The sequence below is a fragment of the Cupressus sempervirens genome, chromosome 9 (assembly GCF_028749045.1).
Source record: "Cupressus sempervirens isolate cs-2001-9-10 chromosome 9, ASM2874904v1, whole genome shotgun sequence".
Classification (NCBI taxonomy): domain Eukaryota; kingdom Viridiplantae; phylum Streptophyta; class Pinopsida; order Cupressales; family Cupressaceae; genus Cupressus; species Cupressus sempervirens.
The window spans coordinates 24,585,755-24,606,428 of NC_143126.1; the positions used below are offsets into that span (position 1 = coordinate 24,585,755).

The 20,674-nt window shown below is 34.4% G+C and overlaps 1 protein-coding gene across 1 annotated transcript; it reads left to right on the top strand.

Annotated features, from left to right (window-relative positions):
- The first annotated feature begins 12,873 nt into the window (after positions 1-12,873).
- On the top strand, positions 12,874-15,062 carry LOC149537444 (uncharacterized). The gene has a single exon (XM_089798885.1). The coding sequence runs from the start codon at positions 14,400-14,402 to the stop codon at positions 14,814-14,816; it is 417 nt and encodes a 138-aa protein (XP_089655011.1). The 5' UTR covers positions 12,874-14,399; the 3' UTR covers positions 14,817-15,062.
- The last annotated feature ends 5,612 nt before the right edge of the window (positions 15,063-20,674 follow it).

The following is a 20,674-nucleotide window of genomic DNA, read 5'->3' on the forward strand; positions in this document are numbered from 1 at the left end:
ACTTTTGTTACATCTTGTTGATTAAATCCTCTTCATCAATCAACTAAGTGATAGTGCTTGGATCTTATAAATAATTATCATTCCAACAAATAGTAGGTTTGACATCAGTGACAAAACAATGATTGAAAGTATTCTTCATCAACAATCTTCCTTCTTTGCAACAATCTTCTTTATTCTTCAATAATGATATTTTCAATTAGATTTTCCAATAGGTCAAATGACTATTGTAGCAGTTAAAATTTTCCCTATGATGACTATCAAATGTGATCAAATTTAGGCCAGTAAACTTGATGACATCAACAACTCCAAGCCTTGATGATGTCAACATGATGTCATGATGACATCAGCTATACAACTTTGTACAAACGGGTATTGTTGTGTTGGTTGTCCCTGTTGATGTCACTATCAACTATGTGATACAATGGGTTGATGTGGCGTGATAGCTAGTGTTGACATGTACTTCCTACATGGAAGTTGATGAAGTGGTAGGTTACCATGTGTCCACGGTTTCATTGAGCAGGGATACTCCATGTGTCTTATTCGTAGTGGACCACATGGAGGCTGGGCATTGACATGGGTGTCGTAGAGAGTTATAGTCATTGCTAGCAAGGTGTGGCCAGAAAGTAGTTTCCTAGGTGCTGAAAAAAGGTTTGGTGACTGCTAGTTTAAAAATGCGGTAGGTAGGTTTTTAGTCTTTAATCCCACATTTGTGGGGATACAAGACTTTGCATTGTTTAAAACACAAAGCCCACAGAGTGAAATATAATAGCGAGACTACTGGCGATTGGTGTCTGTCTTGGCCGCCGATAGGGGGTTGTGGCCTATTGGAATATTGTGCCAATTCGGTGGATGCTTTGTGTGCCAGATTTATGGTATGACCTACTTGATTTAGTCTACTAATAAATTGTAGTATGCCCACCAATAATGAAGGAATATCCTGTGATTAATAATAAAGGAATTTTTCTCACAAATTGCAGGGTCAGGGTGTGACTGCTCAGTTCTGCAAAAAAATTTCTCAGCTAGGTCGACTAGGCAAAAAAATTCTAAAAATACCCAGAAACTGAAAAATAATTGCAGAGATTAAATTAATTCAGATTTGAAACAATTGAAATGTGTAGATCGAATAGATCATACCCGTTTGCAAATTGGTGCCTTCGGGTACCAGTTTGCAATTTTTTTTTCCTTACAATCAACTTTAGCCTAGCATAGGTGAATTTATAGTTGATCTTCACTGAATCAATGTTTTGGACATGATGGCAAGGTCAAATTTGGCTCTAGACACTCCCAATTAATGTAGATTCTCCAGATTCGGGTTGAGGTGCTGAAGCATGAATGGTCTTGAACGATTATGTGTAGAGAATCTTCTCAAGCTCTCAAACCATGCAATAATTTTCCTTAGGGAAAAATTCACCCAAGAACTAAGAACTCAAACACAAGCACAACTATAGACTAGAAAGAGTATGATTAGAATAACAATGTATTCAATTCAATGTGCATGAAAGTACACTAGGAGTGCCTATGTATAAAGGCCTCTGAGATGCATCTAGAATGCCTAAGAATCAACTACATGATAAGCTATACAACTATGCACATGTCCACCAGATATGGGTTATCCTCCATTAAGTATAGAAGTAAGTGCGATGATGAGAGGATAAGCCTACAAGGGTGTAACACGCAAATTTATGTTGTAGACAAGATGTGCTAAAAAGGGAGTGCGAATAATTTTTTTGTCTACATGAAAAATCAGTGAATGATGCAAACTTTAGTGTTGTAGACACCATGTGCTTAATTAGAGTTGCGTACCTCTGTGTTGTCAACATGACAACTATAAAGGTATGCAAAATCCTAGGTTTCTCAGAAAATAAATAATAAAATAATGCATTAACCTAAGTAAACTTAAGTAAGTGTAAATAGTAAATATATATTTACACCAAAAATTTTCTTAGAATGTTATTGATCAATTTTTGCAATGTATACAGATCATCTTTTAATTGCCAAGTGCTTTTATGTATTTTGTATGTGTGTAGGGCATGGCTAAAAAATGCCTATAGGTGAGTCAATATTTAATCAGAATATTTCAAGCATCACTTATTTGAGTATGCAACTTCATATTATCTTTTCTAATATAGGTTCGCAAGAAATAGGGATGTTGGAACAAACATGTTCGATAGATTAGGTGACATAATGCATAGAATGGGTGATCATGAAAATACCACCAGTCACTTAATCAAATAATTCATGGAGGAGTTCAAAGAAGAGAAAACATTCATTGATTATTTTCTAAAAACTTGGTGCCATGATGAAACCCGTATTGGTATGTTTATCGGTACTTTCATTTTTTTTGTATATTTGTATTTACATGATTGAATTTATTATTTTTAGTTAATAATATGTTTTATGTTTGCTCGTATAGCAATGTGGGCAAAAATTTTTCAAAATTTCCCGCATGCTAATCAAGAAACTAATGCGTCTATAGAGTCTTATCATTTCCATATCAAGAGTCATTAATTAAGTGATTTTGCCAAAAAATGTACAAAGAGAATGGATTGGCTTATCCATACACTTCTTCATAGGATAGAGCCATTTTATAAAAATAAAAGATATTTGCAGTTATCTGGATTTGTCACTAACTTTAAAAAAGAAAGATATTATAGAATTGCACTAGAGAGATAAAAAACAATGTCAAATTTAGATTGCTATCCTTATTATCTCCCCAATACATTACAAAATAAGAAGTCAATCTGATTCTATGAAGTGGTACATTGTTAGAAAATTTGAACCAAATTTGCACGTGTGTGATTATCAATGGGCATAAAGAGGAAACACATGTAAGCATGTGTTGAAGATTTTAGATCTTATAAAGAGAAACCAAGCAAATGGGAAAGATCAAGTTGTTGGTAAGTTTCTTCTACCATTTGACTATTATATAGATTTATTTTCAAAGTTTATGTTTTCTTTGAACTAACAAAAAATGAATTGAACTACAGAAGGTGTTACTCGATTGGTTGATCATGGTAATAATGGTGGAGAGAGTTCCTGTCATGAGAATAATATCATTGGTAATGTTTATTTATCTTTCATAGTAAAAATAATTATTGATTTTTTATGGTTCTTAAGCTTAATAAATTATTAGTCAAAGTGCAGATGCATATAATCCATTAGAAGATCAAGAAGTGATTAGAGTTGGAAGTGTTCAAGACCAAAGAATTGGTAACTCTCAATGTCATGAAATCTTAATTAAAATATTAATTTTTTCAATTTATTTAACTTAATTGTTATTTTTGTATAGATGGTTGGAATCCTCAAGTCCTTCCAATGATGTATATCAAAGTGCTTTGAATTATATGAATTTATTATTCCAAAATCTACCACCTAGAGAAGATGTAAAACTCATATTTACTAAATGTTTTGAGAGATTTAAAAAAATATTTCCCTGTATCTATGTCTTCCCTTTCAAAGTTTACAACAATCCCTGGTACTGAGAACATGCCCATGAGATGAATATTGTGCCTTTATAAAAAACATATTGTTCTCCAAAGACATAGTGACATTTATCAAGAATCAAATGAAAGAGCCATAGAGCAGGAAGAGTTTCATGAAAGAAAAAGAAAAAGAAGTTCTTACATCGTTCGAGCATAGCCATATAAGAAGAAACAACTACTATCTTGGAACATGGTTAGTACATTTATTTTAATTTGTTTTAGTAATTTTCATAATAATAATTCTTCCTCCTATTTATGTGTAAAATTATTTGATTGTAGCTTTAAAGGATGCAGAGAATACACGACAACATTGATTGCCCTTCTCTATTGATTTGAACCAATCAATAATAGATGAAATGCAAACTACAGATGGTAATATTTAATGATTAAATATGTTAATTCATTAATTATAATATTGTCATTCTTTGTTGCTTCTAACCTCCTCTCTACAATTTGTGAAACTCAACCATCATCAACTGTTGGTGTTGTCCCCACTCAAGTGTTTGAACAAAGGATTTTAGGTAATTAAAAATTTCAATATTACTTATATATTAACTACATATTATACTTCTAAAATGAATGACTAATTTGTGTTGACTAATTAATTATACATGTCATTGCAAGTTTAGATGGTGAAAAGAATAGTGGACAACATGGGCTACCATTTTGTATTGATCTTAACCAACCGCTAGGAAGAATGTAAGCAATGCAAACTAGTGAAGGTAAAATCATTATTAAACATTTTTTCTTACAATTTTAAAACTTAACTTTATAGATTTTTTTAACAACCAAAGTATGTTTGTATGCAGGTTTTAATGAAATTAGCATGGGGAGTTATCATCAACACTATTACAAATAATCAATATATTTTACTAAATTTTCCAATGTTTTGATAGTTTAGAATATATTTAATGCTACAATGTTGAGTGGGGAGGAAAGAGACTTTTTCAATGTGTAAGTTTAATCACCTCTCATTTTGACAATGATATTTTGGATGGAGTAGCTTGATAATTCACAATAGATTTATCATTTATATAGGTACTTAATGTATAACATATAGCAATGATTTTTATTACAATTATGGATGTTCTTGACCTTAACTTATTTGAAAAGAGAATATAATTTTTCCATCTTGTTTTATATTTTACTCTAATTTTATTTTGTAGTTTGAATGACTATTTTAGGTATAAATTCTCTATTAGAGGTTAATGAACTTGCATTTTTTGTTACCAACCTAAAATTACATGGAGTCAAGAAACAAGTGATGTCATGCAACAATATTGAAGTGATTTAATTTCTAAATTTTCAGATGCAATTACTTGATATCTTCATTTAAAAATTTAAATATATTGTAAATGCTTTCCTAGTTAACTAGGACTATCTATAAATACATAGTTGTAAGTTCTCAAGTCAAGATTTTATCTTATAGGTTAGTGGGATAACAATCAAAAGAACGCTTCAAAAGTAATTATATTTAACTTTTTTACTAGATGGACTATTCTAGGCTATTAGAATGCTTAAGATTCAATTTTAGTAATTCAAAAATTTGCTCTTTTTATTTCATATAGTTGTGTAGTTTGAATCATAGTATACTTAGCTATTAAAGTTTTCTTTGCAACAAAAGTCTAAATAGAGTCATGATAACTTCAAATCAACTATACATTCACTTATAGGGGTTGAAGACTACATTGGAGAAGTGTTAAAAGTTAGTAATTAAAATATTAGGCCTTGTTATTTCATAAATTTGTATAGTTGGAATCATAGTCTATTTAGCAAGTATTATTCTCTTTTCAACAAAAGTCTATATAGGGAAGGGATAACTTGAAATTAAAAAAAATTCATGTATAGTGAAATGTCCCTTTTCTGATTTTACATGATATTTCCAACCTTTAATCAGATCTTTAAGATCAAACAACTAATATCACAAAGATCCTCCAAATTTCTCAAGAAACCCCAAATCGGATATGCCAGAAATTGTGCCAAAAGCTTCACAGCTTCACCAATTATTAATAAATCTGAAAGTGAAAATTTTTACAAAAATTTCAGCAGCATAACAGCCTACAAAATGACATTTCCAGATCCGTATAACCTTTACACAACAGTTCTCAAATGTAGGACAAAAACTATGCTCATCGGGCTCCCGAAATTAACACAAAAATGCCCGGAAACACCACACAACACTAATAAACTATCTAAGAAGTTTAATCATGTCCCAATACATATATTCAGCTCTATTTTAACAGGTTAAAGTCTGAAATACAGCAGCAACCAAAACTGATATGAAATGCTCAACTGAAAACACCAAACTCATGCAAAAAACACACCCAAAAACTCTCAAATCTACACTGTTCAGCACAAAGGCAAACTCTGTATGAGCATGCACATGGAATGGCTTCAAACTCCCATCCTTAGCCTTCTTGGAAACCTGCAAACTCCCGTTCTTGGGTCTCCTTGGAAACCTGCAAACTCCCGTTCTTGGGTCTCCTTCTCCACAGGTTTGGCAGCCTCTGAAGAATAACAAAGAATGAGCAAAAATCAAGTTCTCCAATCAGCCCAAAATGCCTTCAAACCCCTTAAAAGAGGGCATAACTGTAACTCACGTCCAAGAGAGGTTAATGAAACATATTTTAATAATAATTTCATTTATTAGTCCAATGGTTTCCAAAGATTAACCCCCTTTTTTCGAAACTTCACTTTCTTGGGCCTGCCTGCCTTAGCAAAGATTATTATTTTTAATTATTTGAAAAGGGGACATGACAAGTCCTCCCCTCCCAAAAATTGCTTGTCCTCAAGCAATGGTTGAACAATAAACCAATCAATCCACCTGGATCCCAAATGTAGTCATGAACTATACTACTACCAATTAACACAGGCTCCTGCAATATCCTCTGCAATATGACCAAGAGGAATCCATAATCAAACTGACAATTATAGCTCAACCAAACTCCGAAATCACCACTACCACAATCAAAAACCCATGAGGCACAAACTCTTAGAACATCAGAACCCAAGCAAAGTGGACAAATCAAACTACCAACACAGTAAATACCATCAACGCATCCCACTGGCCTATACAGAATGCACAATCCAACTCTGCAACAATGGTGAATGCTCTCGAATGAAACTATACCAAGTATGGAGAATCCACACACTGTACAACTCCTGCAGTCAACACAACTTTGCAAATCACCGACCACTATCTCATAACCATAACTACCATGCACCCTTGATGGTGAAAAGCCATCACAAGATAAATAGCAAGAATTGGAACCCAAACCAAATCTTCCTGCCATCAACTCCTCAACACAAGGATCAAATGCTAACTGATGTACATACCTTGCAATATAATATTGATAAAAAAAACCAACCTTAGTCAACAACTCACCATGAACAAGTGATTCAACCCACCGTGACTAATCACCAGCTAAGTCAGGAGATGTCATAGCCAAAGGAGTAGAATCAATAACAACACCCGCTGAAGCATCACTCTGAAACTCCTGCTCTAAGTCATGTATTATCAAGCTGTCAACTATAGAACCTATTGCCATGTCATGCCCATCACAACTCTCATCTTGAGGCATCAAATTGTCCCATAACTGATGATAAGCACTAGGAACCAAAGTACATCTCTATATCATTATCTCATCAACATGGTCATCAAAGGTAAATTGATGAGCATACCTCACAGTGTAATGCCGATAGAATGCACCAATCTCAGTCAGTGGCTCAGACTTTAATCTAGATGAAACTAACTGCAATTGATCATTAACCATGTTGGAACTAACTACTACCTCCGAAGATATCACCAAGGGAGTAGTGTTACTAGTAGGAACCATGCCAACTGCCGACTCAACAACATCACACATGATCTTTGATAAATCTCTAGTCTCTGTGCCATCAATACTAGAGGCCACCACCATGTTAGGCATACAACAATCTGCTACAACACCCAACTCTACTGAACCTAACTCTAGTGGGAATGAACCTGATATTCCAATGTTAGTATCAAGAATGGATGCATCCCCATCTCCACTGTCTCTGACAATCGCAGCCATGGACATCCTCGAATCACCAAACACCACTACTTGTGACTGTATAGAATCAGGTGAAGACTGTAGTCGCTCTAACTCCATGGTCACTTTAGCCAAATGAAATTGTGACTCCTTGAAAGCCAACTGTGTACTCTCAAGAATCTCAGAAGTCACCACAAGCTGCTCAGTAAGCTCACTCACTTCATCTTCCTTGGCCAACAATGCATCATATGATGTACTGTCCCACTTCATAAGATAATCTCTGTCGGCTACCAACTGCATATAATCCTGTCTCAAAATCTGGATAGCCTCCCATAAAGAGTGGAACTCTGTCAAGGAAAGATAACTGCCTCCCTGCTCATCACTAGTAGGAGAACCCCATCCATAAACTGCTAACAACTGACGAGCAGCATCGAAATGCTGGCAAGTGATAGCAATGTCTTGGTCGCTAACTCTCAACTGATTAGACACATGATGGCACTGGCTTGACTGTCTCCTACAAACCTCCTCTGATGCACTATCTAAAGGAGTATCGTCAAAGTTACTAGTCTCTAGAGTATTACCATCCATATCCTGTGAATCAAATCTAAAACTCATATCAACATACGGAGTATCAAAAACATTAGCATTGCTGTCCAACTCCTCTATACCCAAGGAAACTAAGTCTTCAAAATTGCCCACTGCATCCTCCTGGATGTCATCAATGCCAATATGATCCTGGGACTCATCTATACACACCGCCAAATATGAAATATCATCAACACATTCTAGCAAGTATGGTCGACTGGATATATGAACAAAGCCCAACATCGGTGTATAAAAACTAATACCAACATTGGACAAGCTGCTAGCACAAGAAAATACAACACCGTGCAATCTGCTAATCAAATCCATGATAGCACCCAAACAAACACTGCTACCAAAAAGTGTTAAAGATCTCCTATCAACTGAATCCCAAATGCTAATATAACAATGTTGAGTCCATATCTGTAAACTAGAATCAGCTGGTAACTCAAGCAAAATCCTCACTTGAGTAATATGACCAATACCAACTAACTCCACATACCTATCATGATGAGATAATGAAGTCAAAATACTATCTTCACTCACCTTCAGCTGGTGGGATAAATCATGTGAAGTACTACCTGCCTCAACCTCATGTGATGAAGCATCTAACTGTGCCTGGTACTCTTTCTCAGCAAAGTCATGAATGCTCAATGTTTGCTCATCTCTACTAGGTATCTCACCATCCTGCACAACAACATCCTCATAATCATCATCTGAACCCACTACACTGTAGTCACTGCCTGTTGTAACTATACCATCTTGAATACCTGTGGCATCACCCTTTGACAACCTGTAAACAATTGTCTCAATTTGAGTATCAAGTTGACCGTTACTATCAATCTGTGTAATATCCTTTCCCACCACCTCCTGTGGCAGAGTAGAATCTGAGACCTCTACCTGGCTATCAGCTAGTTTCTCAAACTCCTCATGCAAGTTCTTGGGAATTGTGTCATCTGTCCTGTGAGAAAATTTGCCAAATAGAAATCCAGTCAACTTATCCACCTTAGCTGGGTCAGATAACATGTCATTCATTATACGGTGGTGCTCAACCAACTGTTTAGACATGTCATGGCTTATTTTCATAAGTTTATCTCGAATGTCTAAATAACCATCCTTTCTACTATTTTGACTCTGGCTATCAATTGTCCAAGATCGTTCCCTCTGAGACTCTGTACTATACCTGTCCATTCTGGATAAAGTAGAGTGTAACCCCAATAGGATATAACTTCTTCAAACACCAAGAACTAACATGCAAATGATTAGAAGTACCATGCAACCATAGATTTGGACATGCAACTGATTAGAAGCAACATGCAACCACCAAATTATGACATGCAAGATCTGGGTAGTTGTCAAAACTGACATGCAAACTTCTACAACCACCAAATTCACCAAGAACTAACATGCAAATGATTAGAAGTAGCATGAAACCATAGATTTGGACATGCAACTGATTAGAAGCAACATGCAACCACCAAATTATGACATGCAAGATCTGGGTAGTTGTCAAAACTGACATGCAAGATCTGGGTACTTGTCAAAACTGAAATGCAAACTTCTACAACCACCAAATTCACCAAGAACTAACATGAAAATGATTAGAAGTAGCATGCAACCATAAATTTTGACATGCAGCTGATTAGAAGCAACATGCAATCATAAATTATGACATGCAAGATTTGGGTAGTTCTCAAAACTGAAATGCAAGATCTGGGTAGTTGTCAAAATTGACCTGCAAACTTCTACAAACCCTTAGGCTGGCAAGATCATGGCTCTGATACCACTGAAATGTCCCTTTTCTGATTTTACATGATATTTCCAACCTTTAATCAGATCTTTAAGATCAAACAACTAATATCACAAAGATCCTCCAAATTTCTCAAGAAACCCCAAATCGGGTATGCCAGAAATTGTGCCAAAAGCTTCACAGCTTCACCAATTATTAATAAATCTAAAAGTGGACATTTTTACAGAAATTTCAGCAGCATAACAGCCTACAAAATGACATTTCTAGATCCATATAACTTTTACACAATAGTTCTCAAATGTAGGACAAAAACTATGCTCATCGGGCTCTCGAAATTAACACAAAAATGCCCGAAAACACCACACAACACTAATAAACTATCTCAGAAGTTTAATCATGTCCCAATACATATATTCAGCTCTATTTTAACAGCTTAAAGTCTGAAATACAACAGCAACCAAAACTGATATGAAATGCTCAACTGAAAACACCAAACTCATGCAAAAAACACACCCAAAAACTCACAAATCTACACTGTTCAGCACAAAGGCAAACTCTGTATGAGCATGCACATGGAATGGCTTCAAACTCCCGTCCTTAGCCTTCCTGGAAACCTGCAAACTCCCGTTCTTGGGTCTCCTTCTCCACAGGTTTGGCAGCCTCTGAAGAATAACAAAGAATGAGCAAAAATCAAGTTCTCCAATCAGCCCAAAATGCCTCCAAACCCCTTAAAAGAGGGCATAACTGTAACTCACGTCCAAGAGAGGTTAATGAAACATCTTTTAATAATAATTTTCATTTATTAGTCCAACGGTTTCCAAAGATTAACCCCCTTTTTCCGAAACTTCACTTTCTTGGGCCTGCCTGCCTTAGCAAAGATTATTATTTTTTAATTATTTGAAAAGGGGACATGACATATAGTAGTTGAAACACAACCTTTGATTTATTAAGTTAACAAAACTTTGTTACCTATAGATTTAGTTGCAATACCAGAGTAGATATAATATATTTTACATTTAAATATAATATAATAAAAAATTTGAACCTTAATCTAATTCTTAAATTTATTTTAAATATATTATAAAACTTATTTTAAATATAATATAAAACTTATTTTAAATATAATATAAAAAGTAAACTTTAATCTAATTCTTAAATATAATATTATTTAGTTTTATAACTAAATTTGTTATTTTATTCAAAATCATTATAAAAATAAGATTAATCACACCTTATTTGACTTAATATTTCTTATGAATATTTAATTACTTTTAATTTTGATTGAACATAATTAAATAAAAAATTAAATAATATATGAATTATAATATAAAAGATAAAATAATGATGTAAGTTTTTTTAATATTCACCTCTATAAAATACATTTTAATATTTAATTATTATTATTAATTTACTAAATTACATGTTTGTGTTTATTATAATATAAAATCTTAACTTTGATATCTCATATATATAATGCCTTTTTACTTAAAAACAAATGATTTATAATAAAAATACATATATATTCTATTAGTTCCATAATTAAACCTTTAATATAAATATAAGAAATAATAGAATCAAAACTAAAAGACATAGGAAAGTCTAAATACATATTTGCAATCTGAATGGAGTGTTTGTTGAGGTGGACCAGTTATTAAATCGTATTAAATACTATTTGCTGGCTCATAGGGTTGTTGGGATCAATGCTACTGACTAAAATGACAGAGGTAGGGTGGTGCCATGTATGAGAGGCATGATAAGAGGCATGAGGCATAGCCATCAACATAGGCATGGCAAACAAAATAGTTTACCATTTAGTCATTGCCCTCTGATTACCATGAGTGCCACCTCAACTTCTATAATATTATTTGTGCTATCCATCAGGCATTAGCCTCCACAAGTAATGCGATCCCCTTTTATATCCCTGGTTATGAATCCCATCCCAGAAGGGCCAAGGTTCCCTTTGGAAGCTCCATCAAAGTTACACTTACACCAACCTTCTTGAGGCATTTTCCATTATTCTCCATGATAAATTTTCATGCCACGAGACAATGTTATTTGCATTTGGATTTCAAAACATCATAAATTTTGCCTTACCCCCAACTCCTATTTAAGTGGAATTGGAATTGATTTTCCAATTCCACCAATTTAGATGGAAGATTCAAATGCTGATTTTGGAGGCAAATGAGAATTAACAAATTCCTATTTCAGTTTCATGTTTTTGAACATAAACATAAAAAATGTCAATTTTAAAATTTGATAATCCCAATTCCTGCCTAATTCTAACAAACAAATGAGCCTAAAGTCATGCAAACTATGAAGCATGAGAAGTTCATATTCAATCAAAGGAACTCTAAACACTTTTTCATAGAATTTGGAGAATAAGTACACCATCCATTACAAAAGTTTTCTTAATATTATACAAATTTTCTATAAAAAATATATTGCATGAGACATTTTATATACTCCATGAATGTAAATCTCACCTTATACATTTGAGAATTTCTATACATTTGAGAATTCATATAAATTGCTTATAGAATCTATAGAGAAATAACACCACTATATAAAATTGTTTATTGACAAACATTAAGATACTATTAGATTATAATCATTCAATGATAAAGACAAATACTCAATCCCTATCTTGGTCTTCTAACTAAACTAGTACTAATGAAATCACCAATATAATGCTAAACATCAATATATAATTAATATTGACGACACTAATTTTACACATTCAAACATAATAAATGCCTCCAACATTTAAAATAGGAAATTTGACAAATATTTTGGAAATAACCATTAAAAATGTAATAAAAAATATGACTAAATTGTAGGTATGGGAAAAAGCATTTCCAACCGAATTAATGAAGTGCAATCGGATACCGATGGATATAGTATTTTTTTATGACAGGTGCTAATAATCACTCGTCAGACAAAAGTGAAACATGCAATATAATAAGAAACCACGTGAATAACTCCCGATTAAAGTCATTGGGAATAATATTAAACTACTCTTTTGCTTTTGCTTGCGGTTGTAGGAAAAGATAACATTTCTTCTTTCGGTTTGATTTTGGTTGGCGTACAGCGAGACCAATTCATAATGGACAAATTGTTTATCCAATAAAAACATTTTTCTCATTTTTTTAACTGATCGATGCTTCCATCAAAAGATTTGAGCGAAGAAAGAAACAATTCAGAGGACGATAAAGATTGCGTAAAAGCCAAGGATAAACACAATCTCACATTATTTAGATAAGGGAAGACTGTTTTTACGATCGAACAGAATGGATGCGCCGTCTCCGTCAAGTAACGTAGATTTTGAGGCCTTTAAGTCTCTCCATCGTTATTCTCATTTATCATGTGCCGAGTGCAAGCAATGGCAGAGGGACCACTCGTATCAGAGGTACATATGAACCAGTCATTTGGTGTTTTCTGTAATCGTCCTTGGATTTTCTGTTAGGTTTTATATGTAGGTCTGGTATTTTTCTGGGTTTTCTGGCTCTTTCTTTTGAAAAAAGGAAAGAAAAAACGCATTATTTTGGATCTTTTTCTAGGTCTCCGAAGTTTTATTTTTCTCCTGTTTGGATTTGAGTTTTCTGGTTCATTTTTCCTAATTTGGAACGCAGTGTTGTTGTGGATTGCAATTCCGGTAAATTTAGGTGTGAATTGTAGAACCTGTAAAATCAGGTGTTGAAGGAAGGTTTCAGGTTTGTGAAATTAGGGTTTGAAGAAAAATCTGAGTATGAAGAAAGAGTCCGTCCGAGGTTTGTTATTGTAGAATTCGAAGGAATCCTCCACGTGTGTTTTTGCTTGTTTCTGGATTGAATTCGGGCTACTTTTCTACGTTTGAAGGAAGACTCCAGGTGGGTTTTGGTTTATTTTTTGCTTGATTTGATTTTGCTTATTTTTTATTGGGCATCCTGTACAAGGTTTGAGGTACTCTTAGAGAGAAATCATTTTGTTGTGGCCTTGAGTTTTTTTAAAATCATATTGTCCAATTAAACCATTTCGTCCCGTATTAGGCTTTTTGGCTATGGATTTCTTATGCCTTAGACAGTATTTCTGAGGCTGTCACGTGAGTATATTAAAGTACAGATTGATCCGAGTTTCTCCTTTTTTTATTAAGTTTCTTTTACTTGTTGAAGTCTGGATTAGAACCCTATATTTTGGAGCTGTGAAAAGTTAGGGAAATTAGAAAATCGGGTAAATTGGCTTTGGACATTGCTCAGTCCCATATTATATTTCCAGAGTAAGGTATTCCTTATTTCTTGTTGGGGCAACTATAGTGTATAATACTGTATCTGAGAATTGGGCGGACACTTTAGTATTATTTGCCCATATTTATTGGGGCGTAGAGTTTCTTTCCCCATCTTTGTTTGATTATACGCTTATGGTATAAGATACCTTTCTACTTCTGGGAAATTGCGCACCTTTCTCCAAACGGGCTGTTTTTTATATGAGTCTGTCTATCTTTGTGCATCTGACAAATTGGGCACTTTTATCCAGTCTGATTGGTTTTCTTTGAAGAGCCCATTGACCGCTAGTCTTTGGCCACTTCAATTGGCAATCATGTTTGATAACAGCTCAGCTCCTCTCTCGGTGAGAGGTCAGTCACAGTTGGATCAGGCCTTTCATCAATTGTGCTCCCTGTTGTACCGAATTTTGGAATGTCCACCAAGGGAATTATTTTCAGGATCTGTTGCCCACCATCGTGTGGGTAGAGGCCAAATGACTCCTGTTGGATTTGCTTCTCTTCTTTTTGGGATAGCTTCAGCTCTCATGCTAATTGGATCTACTGCATTCATGATTGGCATTATGATGATGCCTCTAGTGGCAACATTGGCCATGGTTTTCTCTTTTATTGGCATTTTTGCAAATTTAGCCACCCCAGCAATGTGGTCCTGGTCTAGTGGTGGAGGCTTGGATAAGAAGAATGGAAAGGAGGATTGCATCTCTGGTATCTGGTCTGGTCAAGGCACTGAATAGAGCTAAACAGTATGGATGGTTATGCAAAGCAGACAATCATGTAATATATATGCTATCATATTTATTCGTCCAGTTAAAATAGTAAGTACTAAACTTATATATTGTAAGACTAGGAAAAATCAAATGTGCTGATAGCTCTCTGTATTCTTATAAATGAGCTCCGGTAAATTCATATTATGTTGAACCTTTATCCGAATGATTTCATTCCACTGTTGTAGAGATAATTTAATGAACTTCTATTTGTCATTGTAAGTGTTCAATGATTTTCAAAGCTTTGGCTTCATAATGTGCAGTTTGGAAGGGGTGGTTATCATTTATGATACTCAATGGTTATGGATTAGCTTATTTTCTGAATGATTTTGTAAAATATTGTGGACTTATGCTCTATAAAATATAATGCTCTTGCATTTAAATTAGAAATAGGTGTGGTTTACATCTATCTCCTTTATGTATAATATGAAATCTATTAGTAAATAATAATAAAATACGTTTCCTTGGCATTATATGGCACTTTTAAGCTCACAATTTTAAGCTACTATGGTTGATTCATGAAAAAGATCAGCCAGGTTACAAAGGTTCCATTCCTTTGGTTTGCACTCCAAACAACTAGATGAAAATGCTGTCTATTCGAAAAGTTGCATTTGCAGCACAAGTTCTGGTCATGCTTTCCCTATAATTGGTGTACTGCGAAAGGGGTTTTCCAGGACAATGAAACAATTTTATTGTTGGTAGCAAAAAGTTCATCATAAATGAGTGCTGCCTGGGAATTATATTTTGGCAGGGTTAATTGTGAGAAAGCACAAAGAGGTTAAGTAGCTTTAGTATATGATGATTGAAATATAACTGGTTTAATTGGAATGTCAAATGTTAAGTTGCTTCACTCTTTTAAATTAGTTGGCTTGGTCTGGAAGATTCTGTGGTAATGAAATTGCAGTTGATTGCTATCACCACCAGGTACTTCTTGAACAGATTAACTGCTGCTAGTCCTGAACTACTTTCCACATGCATTAAATAACATTGTTGGTAGCGGTAGAGAACTGAGCCAGCCATATGTTGTTGTAAAATATAAACTCAATATATTATTATATATGGTAGAGCAAGATGATGCCTAAGCGGGGATTTGTTTTTATTGAATAAAAAATGGTACAAATAAAGTGGGCAGCAATTGGCTGCCAAGAATTGAAACTTAAAGTTGTCAAAACAGCGATTTACAAGCTATTGGAGCAGCAAGTAACAAGGCTTGGCAGCATGAAACAAACAATCAACAACTCAACTTTGCAAATGTAAAGCTGACTGGAGCATAAATACGATAAAACTTGATAAAACAAAGGGCATAGCTGAGGGTTATAGTCTGTCTCGAGCACAAGATGTCATCTTTGTGCACTGAAGGATCTGAACCTTAATATTGTCCAAATATTAAGCTAGCTTCAACATAGTTTTCGTTTGTCCTCTGTAACTGGAAGCACAAATGAACAAATTGATTTCAGATGTCAGAGTTCTAACCTTTGAACTTCAGCCAGCTGGTGAACTAATTGATGAGAAAACATTGTGACACATCTTCTTTTCCAAATATTTACTAGCACGATTTGATCAGCCACAACATTATTATAGAGACAAACACCCAAAATTGCTTCGTTTCAGTTCAACGATGATCAAATATGGCTAGAGAATTACTAAAAAAATTTAAAAATTGTATTACTGTTCTTTTTGGCCAAAGAACAGCCCAGAAAATGTGTTTTAGTCTTTCAAGCTGATGACAAAAAGGACATTTACTTGGATGGAGCACTGTATGTTTTATTATTGCCTACATGTTGCTTATGATGAAGTATCTTCCAGGTTAAAACCTGGGCATTAGCTTCAGCATTAGATCTCCATATTTGAGCACTCAACATCCGCCATGTTTTCTCTTAAGGTCTACATCTCCATTTCTGATTCAGTCTGGGATTAAGAGAGAACTTTGGAAGGAGCTTCAAATTTTTTTAAGAGGAAAACAAGAAAACTGATATTTAGAAAGCCATATATCCAATCCTTTGAAAAATCACAATGAAGAGGTGTGCAGAGCTTCATAACCATTTATACTAGAACCGAGGACTTAACAAAAACAAGAAATACTTCAATCTGATTTTGTAAATTGAAAATACATTTGATATTCTGCCGAGAAGCCCACTCAAAAATGTTAAAATCCCAGATATCACAGAATTGATGAATCCTCTTCCTGGAAAGATAATCAGCATATCTTGGGAAGGCAAAACCAAGTGGGAGACCTTGGTGTTGTACTCTTATTCCACCAAATGGAGTAGTTCCCAAAACTGAAACCATGCTGTTAAGGAAGCATCTTTCGAGTCCAAACATTTACTAACACGCTGTCATGCCCTCCAAATTGATTGAAGAGGGAATGACACATTCAATAGGAAAAAGGTAGTAGCAAGGAGGATTTAATCTATACATCCAATGTCATATCATTTCTTTTTGACAGCAGTAACATTAGTACAATGACGACCAAGTATTTTCCAGTGTTTATAACCCGAAGAAAATAACTATCAGCTATTTGTACGTTTGACTTTTCTTATTCTGGGTTAAAGTTTTTATGTTCGGAAACATTATCCAACCGTACAAGTTGATGTTTCATCTTATTGAATTCTATATTCTATCTTTTTTTCTTTTATTGAAAAAATAACTGTTTAATAAGTTAAAAAAATAGTTATAGCAGTCAAAAGCATGAAATTAAAGAGAATAGATTGCAATACCAATCTGAACACTGATTACAACTAAACAAAAGCAGGCTCTATGCAACCAACTTACAGGTTGAAAGAACAAGTATTAAGCTTACACATATGGCCTACATTTGGAATGAAACAGAAAAGACTTCTTAAACGAGTTGAAAACTTAGAAACCCCTGTAGCATGCCCTAAAAGATTGTTGAATGACTAGTCAGATCAGTCAGATCATACTCTTTACCATAATGGAATCCACATATCCACATATGGTGTGTGAACAGAGTGTTAGGTTTCAGAGTCCATTAGCAAATATGGATACGGGGCAAGGGCATGGAATACCTGTTTGAATCTTTGGAACGGATGGCATGAACAACCTTTTAATTTCTTATGGGCCCAAATTATAGATTTGACGAGTTCCATCCTGGTCCAGGTCTGCAGGTTCAGTTCATGGATCTGGCATATTTTTCTAGGGTTGGGTTGGTTTGGGTTTAGACATTTAAAAACATTTAAAAATCATACATAGCCTAAAAGAAAAAAAAAAAAAAAAAGGTTTGTCGATGTATTATGCTAATATTAAACTAATAACATTTATTATAATATATTAAACTATGTAACTTAAATATCATTTAATATAAATATTAACATTTAGAAGTATATCTCTAAATAGTGATGATGAAATCGACTGTTTTGATAAGAATAAATCTGAGAGAATTGTAGAACAGTTATATAGTGAAGAAATAAACTCACGTATTGCAAGAATAGCAACTATTTAAAACAAATTTTAAGTGTTTGGTCGACAACAGAGAGAGTTCATGGATAAACCCTTTACTAAGCGTTGAATGCTCTTAATGAAGGGGGGCTTCCACAAACATGTAAGCATTTCCTTCGCAATTTTCATTGACGTGCAGAGTTTCGTATCATATCCCTAAGCACGATCCGCCTGAACCCAAAGATACAAACATTTGTGGGCTTTGTCATGGTTTGGCTGAATCCTATTAAGTTTGCTATGGGTTAACCTGAGTTTGTCGGAGATGAACCTATAGTGTCATGCATGCTACCTGATATATTATGTTGGCGTGCTGACTCACCCCTAGATACAATTGCATATCCTATGGATCTAGCAACAGATGACAGCTTTCTAATACCCTAGCCACTGAATAGGAATATTATACAAAAGACCTAAAATAATGGCACCAAAAAAAGAAATAACCACAAGCAAATGGCCCAAACCCATAGGACCATGAATGTATGTTATTTATAACCGAGAACTTATATTGTGGGAAGCTGTGCAACAAAATGTTGTGAGAAACAGATTCTGAAAACAAAAATGGATTTATATATGTTCCATGGAGTCTCAAGGCGAGTTGGGTGGTGGTGTGGGGTGTTATGAAAAGCGCTTAGATTTGGGCAAGGATCAGGGGGATTGGGGTATTATGAAAAGCCCCTCACCACCAACTGCAATTTAAGGCCTTAGATACCATACGAAAGCTAACATTTAAAACTTGGAGTGATGCCTAATTTATAATTTTTTTGTGACGACTTAGGAAGTGGGTTAGGGTAATGTCATGAGGGTCCAATTTGTTTCATTTTTTAAAAATGATTTCATTGACTGAATTACTGGAGGGGGCACCCTAGCGACTTGGGTGCAGTCAGGGGATGTGAGTAAGTCCCTGGAGCATCTTAAGTAAACCCCATGTCTTTCGAGCATCTCCAAAATAAGAGGGACATATAACTGGTGGATATGGTAGGACACCTCTAGAAGATTTTCCCCCACTCCCCATGTCTTTAAACTTTTCATTTGGTTGTTGGGGCCACACCCCTTCTAAACAGCAAGATTGATGTTTCAGTATTAATTTTAATTCACATTGTCTATTTTATGGAGTCAGATCTGCAGGGTACTGACCAAGCTCCATACAAAATGTACTAAAGACAACTTCTATTCTTTTTTCTATATTTTTATGGATTTATAGTACATGGATACAGATCATGAAGGAACAAATGTTAATTTTTTTACTGAAATTTAGTGTTTTCAGAATTTTCAAATTTGATCAAAGGTACATTTTGATGAAACACCAGCCGTGTCTGATCTGCAGTGCTTTTTTATGTCCAGCACACATTTCTGAGGCCTTTTTATGTCCAGCATTCATTTCAGAGGCATGGGAACAACTTTTGAACACAGTAGGGTTATGTCGACATTAAAGTTTAATGGACTTATTACTCATTTATAATTGTAAGATCTGCAGGCTTGTTTCATGTCCAGCATTCATATCCTTTATTCATGACAGAATGTGCCTCTGACCAACTCCGTGAAGTTGAAGCACGGGTGTTAAAAAAAAATTCGCACAGCACGATCTTTACCTCAAACATTGATTTGAACCAGATTAAATCTGTAAAAGTACCAAGTAATGTGTGCTAGGAAGAGTAATTATAATATTGGAAAGTCGAAGCACCAAAAGAGCATACAATCATAACTCCAAAAATAAACCCACGTGTCGGTTCCCAAAAGTACAGCTGTTTAGCCCCAAAACAGCATAAACTGCGTAGTAAAAAAATCATTAACTACTACGTCAAATAGTTTAGGAATACTATGACAGTCATGATGAATTCCATAATTTTACCATTGGGGAATTATTGACTTCGTCATCATCATTGTTAACTGATCTCCTTGGGAAACATTAAATTCCTTTTCAGTATCACTCTACCTGATTTTGCCCAGTAATGTAATAATTGTATAGCAGTTTAGAATTGTATAAGAGCTGGAAGATGGTTCACACTTGCATGCTTCACGACAGGACTAACTTTTAAAAAGAAAGAAGTCTCCATGTTTAGAAAGTACCATGTTACCTGTTAAGATTTGAAGTACCATGGATTCTGCAATATTGGAATTTGTAAATCCGAAAAATAGTTTTTGAAATTTGACTTAGATCCATTTGGTTCAGGTGGAAGATGAGTGGGGAGTGGGTAGATGAATTTTCTGCAGTTGATTACAAGAACTAGATTTAGAATAAGTTGTTTTTTAATATTTTAAACAAAATTTAATTTTTATTATTTTTTTAATAAAAAAGTTTAATTTTGTTATTTAAAAATATCTTATATAGAATTCTAAGCACGTAAAAAAACTCAAAAATGTCAGAAGTGCAA